At 35.3% G+C, this 10,000-nt stretch overlaps 1 protein-coding gene across 6 annotated transcripts in view; it reads left to right on the forward strand.

The window, feature by feature from the left end:
* The window catches only part of TRMT9B (tRNA methyltransferase 9B (putative)), a 92,261-nt gene extending 82,582 nt beyond the window's left edge, over positions 1-9,679 (forward strand). For all 6 annotated transcript variants that reach the window (XM_027885532.1, XM_027885530.1, XM_027885531.1 and 3 more), the window contains 3 exons: positions 2,435-2,589; positions 5,531-5,704; positions 8,297-9,679. In XM_027885532.1, coding sequence (XP_027741333.1) covers positions 2,436-2,589; positions 5,531-5,704; positions 8,297-9,369 — 1,401 coding nt within the window. In that variant the 5' untranslated portion in view covers position 2,435 and the 3' untranslated portion in view covers positions 9,370-9,679. The remainder of the gene's footprint in view (positions 1-2,434; positions 2,590-5,530; positions 5,705-8,296) is intronic.
* The last annotated feature ends 321 nt before the right edge of the window (positions 9,680-10,000 follow it).

Consider the following 10,000-nt stretch of genomic DNA (forward strand, 5'->3'; position numbering starts at 1 on the left):
AGGTGGAAGTCTCCAGCATACTTGTTGTAGCGGAAAACTCAGTGCCAGTCCCAATGAGTGAGAAACTTAAAGGAAAAACTTAATGGTCTTATGATTCAATAGGAAACTAAGCCAGACGTCAGCCTGCATTGAAATTCAGTGAAGACATTTTAGGAAAAGTATAACATAATATTGTATCAGTGGGAAAATTCTTACCATCTTCTAAGTCAAGTCCAAGTTGGCTTTTGTGTTTATTTAAAATATTCATATTAACCTCCAGTTCAGACAGCATTTGGAATTCAGTATGAATGGTTGAAAACATTCTCCTTTTTCTTTTTTTTTTTTTTTTTAAGAATTGCGAAGATTGAACAAAGAGCTTCAAGCGGAAAGATGAAAGCAAGCGCTCAGATGCATTGAACCGCATAGTAACTAAACATGAAATATAAACTAGAGCAAGGAGCTAATCAGACAACAAAAGAAAAGAAATTATTATTAGTCTCTGGAATTACTACTTGTAAATGGAGGATTCCTAGGCAGTTGAACAGCAGAATAGAGCATATTTTGAAGCAAAGAAGAAAGATAGCTGGAGACATGAAACACTCAATTTGTTTTATTTAAGGGTCAAATAAGAAAAAAATAAGTGGGCTTTTGACTGTAAGAAATACTTATTTGAAATCACTGCAACTAACCTCTTCTATTTGACCACATGACTTGAAATGGCATTCTGGAAAAAGTTCTGATTGAGTAACTTCTGGCACATATAATATCATTTGAAGTCTGTGTTGCAATCCTGTCTACCTCTGGTGTTCAGTCTGTTACAGTTTTACAGTTTTCAGTGACACTGAGAATGTGCCTCTTAGGAATGTACTGTGCTGTTACTGAATTTAATTTTTATGTATATTCACTTAGTAAAAGCTGAGCTAGTGCATCATAAAAGAAAATTGTGGATTGTGGAGAAAAAAAGAAAGTAAGGATTGTGAAAATATTGAACATAAATGTTGTGAAGGGAGACATTCATAGATACTAGAGTCAGAATAGACTGCGACAATTGTTAAAAATTTGGCTCAACCCCTTACATAGCAGAGTATATAAAACCAGTGCAATGGATCAAGTCTTCTGTACTATTCTGTTAGCATTCACACACTTAATTTGAAGTATGTTGTTTTTTCAGTCACTGAGATTAATTCCCAGTTTTAAAATTTAAGAGATAATGTTTGTAGGACAGGTGTTTTGGAGAGCTCACATTATTTATTATATTTTTTAAATAATTAATTTTTTTTCTTACATAGCTCATCTTTTCTCATATATTCTCATCTATTTTATCATAATAATATATTTCAGTAGTAAAAGAGACGGAGTTTTATTATGATTCCAAAAATCTTTATTATTTTAACATCAAGGAAAGCACATTAAAGTCTTTGCTTTTGACATTTTCAAATGAAGTCAAAGGAATCACTTGTATAATTTCATCTTGATAATATATCGCTTAGTTTCTTATAAGAAATTTGCAAACAGGCATTAATCTCTGTTGAGTAGTTGGACAATTGAATAAGTCCTATTTTAATATGGAGGAGTATTTCCCAAATAAACAGGCAGTTTGAATTAGTTTAAAGAATGTCTTAACACTTTGAAATGTAATCCCATCAGCCTCCATCAGATATTAAAGCCTGACCTGGTTGGTACTTGAATGAGGGGATGTATTAAGGAAGATATTAAGATGTATTAAGGTGTAAGATTCTGTATGAAGGGATTCAATATCTGCATCCGCTTGTTTTATGTGAGCTTAGAGGTAATATTAAACGTTTAAGAAGATACTACTTTTCAAATGAATCACTAAAATAAAATGCTTTTCTAAGGAATTAAGATTGTGGAGTGGAAATAGGGAAACCATGGTTTTGTTGCTGAAAAATTTTAGCCAATTCATCACTTCTAGAGGGTTGATAAACCATAGATAATTTATGTGTGATTTGGGGGCTTTGGTTTTAGCGACCAGGCTATATTTCAGGTAACACACTAATAGTTTGCCAAGCTACTCACATTAGCAACAATTGAAAAGTTGGTTTGTAGCATCCTGTTCTTAATTGGTTGGAATAATGATCATAAAGGTCTTTCCTGCCAAATGAGTCTGTGATTCTAGAATCATTCTGTGCTTCTGCTGAATACAGACTCTGTTTTGTGCCAAATAAGCTTTTGGTGAACTTGGGAATGTGCATATGATTGAATAGGCATATGCAGTTATATCATGCTCAGGCAAGATGATACATTTGCATTTTTTCTTGACTTCAATGAAATAAAATCATATCCTTTGATACAGACTATTTTATAAATATGGTTATTAGATGGATGTAATGATTTTATGAATGTAAACTTACAAGGTCCTGAATTATGCATGCCTATAAAATGTAAAATCTACGCTGCAACACTTCACGTTTTGTAATCTTCATTCTGTTTTCAGGATGGAACATGAGGCTACCCAGCTAGAAAAGCAGCACGTGCACAGTGTGTATGAGAATACAGCTGCCTACTTTAGTGATCTGCAGAGCAAAGCGTGGCCTCGTGTTCGGAACTTCCTGCTGGAACAAAAGCCTGGCAGTCTTGTTGTTGATATTGGTAAGCCGTTCTTTCAGATGGCATGAAGGACTGTTTGTAAGATTTATTTGTTTATATGTTAATCGTATGTAACCTTCAGATAACTGCTTTTAAAAGTTATTTAAATTTGGTTTTAAATTGTTTTTAAACCCCTACTAGGTGCCGTATAATACTTGTTTTAATTCTCTGGCAGTGTATCAGGTAGACAGTTAATAATTTTTTCCCTTATTTTGTTGAGCTAAGCCTTAATCTCTCAGTTCCCCATGGGCTTAATGGTCTATCATTCCCCTGGAACTCTTAAAAAAAAATTATGTTAATAGTTAATTATTTCATATTTCAGTTTCTTTAGATCTCTTGGTTTATTTACTACTGGTCTGCAATTTATTGCTTTTCATTTGTTCTAAAGCTCCTCCTATCAAGGCTTTATATTAAGAGAAGTCTTCTGATGTGAATGCTATTTAAAATATTAAAAATAGTTATAATCTGAGAATCTCCCTATGATCCTAAATACAGGCACCAAAACTACGATTTCCTTCTATGGTGCTGTCTTCCCTACATATTTGATTTATAGCTTGGGTTTATGTTTCTTCTAGAGACTTTTTAGGTTTTCCAGGTGCTGGAGTGTTTCCTTTCCTTGCATTATGACTTTGGTCCTATAGAGCACATCATTGCAAAACAGATGCTGTTTTGCTCCATTGTATTTTCCTCACTGTTTAAACTAATAAAATGCTTTTATCCAGCAAGGTTTAACAAATGTACACAATAAAATATGTATCTGTCTTATCCTAGTAGAGAAAATCATTATTTGAATAAGCTTTAGGCCATAATCAATAGGTAATATGTAGTTCTGCTGCTGTAGCTATTTTTATATGTCTGCACCATTTTCACTAATAATCTCAGGAAATATTCTTATGACATACACTCACTCATTCAACAGTCACCCCAAACTGCTATTTCTCAGCCAAAATTGTTGTCACCTCAATAGTAGTCATTTGAAGCTTAGCTGAAGTTCTTTGAGGCTTTATCATCAATGATTGCTGAAAACTTAAGGTCACCCTGTTAAGAGTCTCATCTGCAGAGAAGGCAGGTGCTTATAGCTGCCAATAAGAATACTCCCATTAAGGCACACAAGGTATGTCCTTTTATGAGGTTTATTAAGATCTACAGGAATCTGACTATTGTGTTTATTTTTGGTATGTGTTTAGGGAAGAGTGGCTCTAAAGAGGCACTAGTGCCTAGTGGCACTAGAATTTTAAAAGTAAGATCTTAAATTGATAATTTCCTTTTCAGTTTAATACCACCTTTTATTAAAATATCATTTTGTCTAATTGCCTTATAATTTTTCATTCAGCAAAATAAATGACAATAGCTTGGCCATTGTTAGCTTCATGAAGGAATTCACCCTCCTGATGATTCATTCATTCAAAAGTGAATCTCTGGCAAATGCAGATTTTTAGAATACTGTGATTATTAAGACTATTTAGCTTCATTCCAGGGAGGACCCTCCACTTCTGAAAACTCCTCGTGATTAAAAAGCACTTTACCAAAAGCCATGTATTAAGCAACTGAATCTTCTAAATTAATGTATGGTTGAATAAATATGTTCCTGAGCAAACATGATGATGAATAATACTTTATACAAAATTTCATAACTAACTTCATTTTTTAACTAACATGCCAAGCTTCGTGTTTTATTGTGTATATTTCTTGAACTGCATTAAGCAATATTAATGTTTTCCATTTATCTCAAAAGTTACTTCAAAGAATAGCACTTGCTTTTAGCTTAGAAATATGCTCTTTTTCACCACTAAAGTGTTGTTCTGTTCCACAGCAGTTCCTATGCTGTCTCTCTAGATAATGGTGCACATTAACATCACTGAGAGCAGCAGTGCTGCAAGAAGCAGTGATGTTTCTAAAGATAACTCCAGGCCTCTAAACTGAATTTCCAATACTGAGATGATTCTCTTTGCCAGGCTGCTACCCCGTTGCTTGGCTGTCAGCTTTTAGAAATTATCCTTCACTACTGACCTAGAACTGCAGTGAATGATCCCTAATACAATTTTGAAAAGTGCCTGTTATGCAGACTGCACTGAGGAACACTCGGCAAGATTTCAATTTAAGTACAGCACAGTCCTTGAGAAGACAGACTTTTAGGTGGAAGACATTCTAGAACAGCTCATTACATTTGCATGGGTTATAATGCTTTAGCACAAAGAAGAAAAGAGGATGTGCCTGCAACATGGCAGGAATTTTTATGATTTACAGTTATTTTTCAAGTCTACCTCTGAATTTAAAATTTTCCTTTCTGACTTGTGTCAGTGGCATCTGTGATTTAGGACTTCTTGGAGAGAAATGAGATGCACTGGAGATGTACTTCGTGAGGTTTAGCAAAGACTAGGGAAGGACTTGGAAAAGGGATCTATTGCAGGTCACTAAGAAAACAAAACACACTGGCTTCAGGAAATCCCCTGAACAGAAAGTATCTGGAACTGGAAGGGTATTGAGGAAAAGGGCCATAATGCTTACCTTTTTCTTACCCTCTCCTGGGCGCCCCTTTATGCCTGTTGTTGGAAGCAGGATACCAGGCTGTATAAAGGCTCAGTGTGAAACAACATAGTTGGTTTTTTACTCTAAGATGTGCAGTAGTGGCTACAGAGGACCACTGCTTCCTTCTCCCACCTGAACTTATCCTTAATTCCCCACAGAAGTACATATAGCCTGCTATTATACAGGGCTGCGCAATGAGTATTTTTGTTGGTGATGTTGGTACTGTTACAATCCTAATGGTGTGAACATATAATTTCAAACAGTCCAAATGAACTCTGCAGCAGTTAGGCTCACATCCTTTGTTTTCCAGGAAACCTTAGGATGTGAGGAAAGCCCTCACATTATTTTCCCTGCTTTGGGAGGGATAGCAAATGTTTGGAATTTAGGACTTCTGATCTAGTATTCTTTTCTTTAGGCTGTGGAACTGGAAAGTATCTCAGTGTCAACAGTCAAGTGTATAATCTCGGTTGTGATTACTGTGAAGCATTGGTAGAGATTGCAAGGAAGAAAGATGATGAAGTTCTGGTGTGCGACAACCTTAACCTTCCCTTTAGGGACCAGTGCTTCAATGCAGTCATTTCCATTGGAGGTAAGACAACGTACATGCATCCTGACCCACAGCAAATGAGAAATTCTGAGGCTTCTTTTCTTTCCATGGGGCTTCATTTCAGTTAATTTTTTTGAAACAGTTCTTTCAGAATCACAGCAGATATAAATGAAATGAATGTAGTAAACATGAAAAAAAAAATCCATTGCATGGAGGCGCTGTTGACCGAGGAAATATGTGGATCATTTGTTTGTTTATATATGGTCCTGTACACCCTGTGGAGAAAAGATTTCCTTTCAGCATGCATTTTAAACAAGTGAAAACTAATATAAACAAGGTTGCTTGCAGTTTAAACAGATGAGGTGGTTGGGATAAACGCTTGGTTCCTCCATAGGATCTGTTTTGATCAGCAAATACATTGAAATGAAAGCTTTCTTTGTAGCAGAACTCAAAACTCATGTTAACTATTATGTATTCTGAATTCAGATTTCTCTTAGTCATGAAATAAGAACTTAGAGCCATACAAGTACTGTTGTCTTAAATAAGCGAAGCATCTCAATGTCTTAACCTCTCTGACCCCTCTTTTTGAAAATGTTACTCATAGTTTGAGAAGTATAAATTGCAAAGTGTAGATGAAAAGTGGAGTATCCAGTTACAGTCTACATTTTTAGCTCTACCCTTGTTTGAACTTCTTTCAGGGTTTTTCAATGTATCAGCAAAAATATAACGGATAATAATTATTATTGATAACAATCAACAAACTATTTGAAATATGATAGAAATGTATTTTAAAATGTATTTTTCACATATTCAGGTGGAAAGGAACAGTGACTAATATGCAAGCAGTAGTGATGTTACTGTGCTTTCACATTGGCTAGTTAACCAGTGAGCCCTACCCACATTTTAGGTCTTGTAGCATATTTTCAGGGCTATCAGATCAGCTGACTTTGAAGGATAGCATACCTATCTAGTGTTTATATCAATTATAAGCCTGACAAGTTTAAAAGTTCACATGCTATCTCAGTGCATTTAACAATAATGGATTTTAACCCCTCTTGAACAGAGACATGGTATGCCTGCATCTAATTCTAAATAAAGTGGTTTTCATCCCATTACAGAGAAAAACAAGTATTTATGTATGTACTGAAGTACACTTCTTGTCTTTGCTGGTATAACAATGTTTATAGGATTTATTTTTTTGCAAAACCATCGAAGTGATTCTATAATTTTAACCAGGAAGAATATTTCAACCATTAAATTAATTGCTCAGATAGAGCTTGTACAGATTCTGTTGGTTGATTGGCACTTCTTTCTTGTAAACTAAGCTTGCATGCTTATGCTGTCTCTGTCAGCACTTGGGTTGTGGTAATAAAACTACATTTTTTTCCCCTTGGTAATTTAACCAGTTTTGACAGAGCTAGTTGGATATACTGTTCATAACTGCAGTGTTGAAATAACACTATTTTTACCAGTAGAATTGGCTACTGTCAAGCAGCACATATAAAGATAATCTAAATTTTCTGAATGTATAGAGATGTCTTCAGCTAAGAACATATACTATTATTATATGCTGTTACATGGGTAGGTTGGATGTTTTGCACATAAAAGTGTCTGGCTCCAACTCTACTTGAAACAAACTATGGAATCAGTCCTCTTTACATCATTGATTGAATCAAATCTAGTACTGATGAAATATAGAACAACATGATCAATATGTCCAATCGCAGTACAAACTAATGCTTCTGAGAGTTTAGAGAGAAAATAGTTGTCTTTAGAGAGAAAATAGTTGTCTTAGCTATTCTCTGACTGTTAAAAATGGCTCTTTCCTATTCCAGGTGAATAGGAAGATAGAAATAATGCAGAAATCTTGAAATATAGCGTTGTTTCACATTAGAGTGAAATTTGAAAATGTGGAAATTATCCTGGAAAGAAAATCCAAATAAAGTGATCAATAGTTTTTTTTTTGAATTTGACTTTTTAGTAGCATATGATAATGTAAAAAAAATCATCATGCTCAGACATGCAATGTAGACATTCTTTTTTACAAAAATGAGACTTAATTTTATAAAATTGAAACAATAGAAATATTTGTCTAAATTTTCTCCCTAGCTCTTTGAAAGTGTGCTAATATAAAAATACAAAGTTTCTTTTTACTGATATTATATTTTGCTGTATTTATTACGTGGTGAAAAGTTTTTTCTATTTTCAAGGTAAGAAAGGTAAGTAAGATAAGTCTGAAAAGTGTGCCAGAAACTAAAGTCAAACTTGATACTACCTAACTCACCTAAAGGTAGTTAGCTTCATTTAAGTGAAAGCTAGTCATGTTATGACCTTTAATAGATGGAGAGAAACATAAACCTCCAGCTTATGTGCCTGAGTTTTCTTGAATCCTTTTTTTGGGATGAGATTAATTTCCTTCTTTTGTATTTTCCTATGTTTATCCGTTGAACATAATTGTAAAAGAGAGCATTCTGGGATAAACTTGCATTGTGGCACCAATAAATTCACCTGAGTTGCTGACTTTCAGTAAGTGATATTTGGAATAAGGCACTAAAAGGATTAAACATGTAGAACAGGTTGAAGATGAAAATGCCCTGTCCTTACTGATATTCAGTACATTTCTTTTTTTCACAGTGATACATCATTTCTCAACTAAGCAAAGAAGAATCAAAGCAATAAAGGAAATGGCAAGGGTATTGGTACCTGGAGGCCAGATAATGATTTATGTTTGGGCTATGGAACAAAAGAATCGTCGCTTTGAGAAACAAGATGTATTTGTTCCATGGAACAAGGCCTTGTGCTCACGCCATTTTTCAGAATCAAATCAATCCGGAGATAAGGGTGAGTTTGTGCATACTGCAAAAGGCCAAGACATACACCCTGCACAGCTCGTCATCTCTGAGTGCAGCTACCAAACCAATTTGCAGCCAGAAACTGATTCAAAACATTCCCACAGTATGGGCCATTGCTTACCCAGAGCCTGCTGCATGAAAATTTCTGAAGAAGAAAACAGGTTTTACAGTGCTCTGGGAAGATCTTTCCGCTCATGGTTTTTCTCCAGATCCCTTGATGAATCAGCCCTGAGAAAGCAGTGTGATAAAATGAAGCACCTGAAACAGGAAGGAGTTTGGGCAAACAGTACTGACTTGAAACATGAAGGGGTATGGGCAAACAGTACTGTCCCCATTCAGCATTCACGACACTGCAGTTTGGATTTAGGTCCTCACAGGGCACTGTTAAAAGAACAAAGTTTAGACGATGATGATGTGTTCGTGGAAAGTCTGTCCCTCAAAAAACCACAGTGGTCACCAGCCACAGATGCACTGAAGGATTTAAGTTTAAATGGAGGACACCAAAATGTAGCTCAGAGCAAGGATGACAAAGCTTCAGTTAAAAATGGCCCAGTGGAAGACAGGGACTGCAGCTGTGGTTGTAATAAAGATGGTGCTGGTAAGTCTGATGCCAGCAAGTTTTTCAAAAGAACTTCAACAACTGACTCCACTGACTCGGCTTTGGATTCAGCAGTGTCTGTAGGGGACCAAACTGATGCCATGTTGGATACAAAGGCCTTCATGCGTTATTACCACGTTTTTCGGGAAGGGGAGCTGTGTTCTCTGGTAGAAGAGAACGTGCCTGAGCTTCAGATACTTTCTTCCTGCTATGACCATGGAAACTGGTGCATTATTGCAGAGAGAAGAGGAACATAGCTGTAAACAGAACAAAGCAGAATCCAGTGACTGAGGATTTTAAGCTGCTGCTTGTTTTACTGTGATTGTGCAGTGTGACATGGAATTTGAATCTTGTTGTTGTGTGCCATTTATTTCTGATTTATTATCTCTCTGACTATTTAACTAGATAATACAAGGTCTGTATATAGGAATATAAGTGGCAAAAAATATTTATGTTTTGTTAAACTTTTATGAAATTAAAACGGGAGAGTTTTATATTGCTTTTAGCAAATAATTGTGTTTTAAAATATACTTTTCTATTGAGAAATAAAACCTTTTTATAAGACAAGGATCAGGGCATCTTTTATGAGAAATATCCTCTCAGTAGAAAGTTTAGTCTTTGTTCTTCAAATCTGAAAGTGTGTCACATTGCTCCCTGACTATATACTGGTAGAGTGCATGCTGTAAAACTGGCCCCAGTGCTACTTAGTTGGGAGTAGAGTTGTTAATGGGCAAAAACTATGTACAAGACAAGCTCTGCATATTCTGTCATTTGAGGTTTGTATTTCAGAGCAAATGACAGAACAGATTTTGAACAGTATTTTGGACTTTTATTTTAAAAATAATTCAATTTGTTTCTCAGGTTAAGTTTTATGTGTTAGCTCTCACA

The sequence above is a fragment of the Empidonax traillii genome, unplaced genomic scaffold (genome assembly GCF_003031625.1).
Source record: "Empidonax traillii isolate 1590-97213 ecotype Southwest subspecies unplaced genomic scaffold, ASM303162v1 scaffold167:size2001844, whole genome shotgun sequence".
Lineage (NCBI taxonomy): Eukaryota > Metazoa > Chordata > Aves > Passeriformes > Tyrannidae > Empidonax > Empidonax traillii.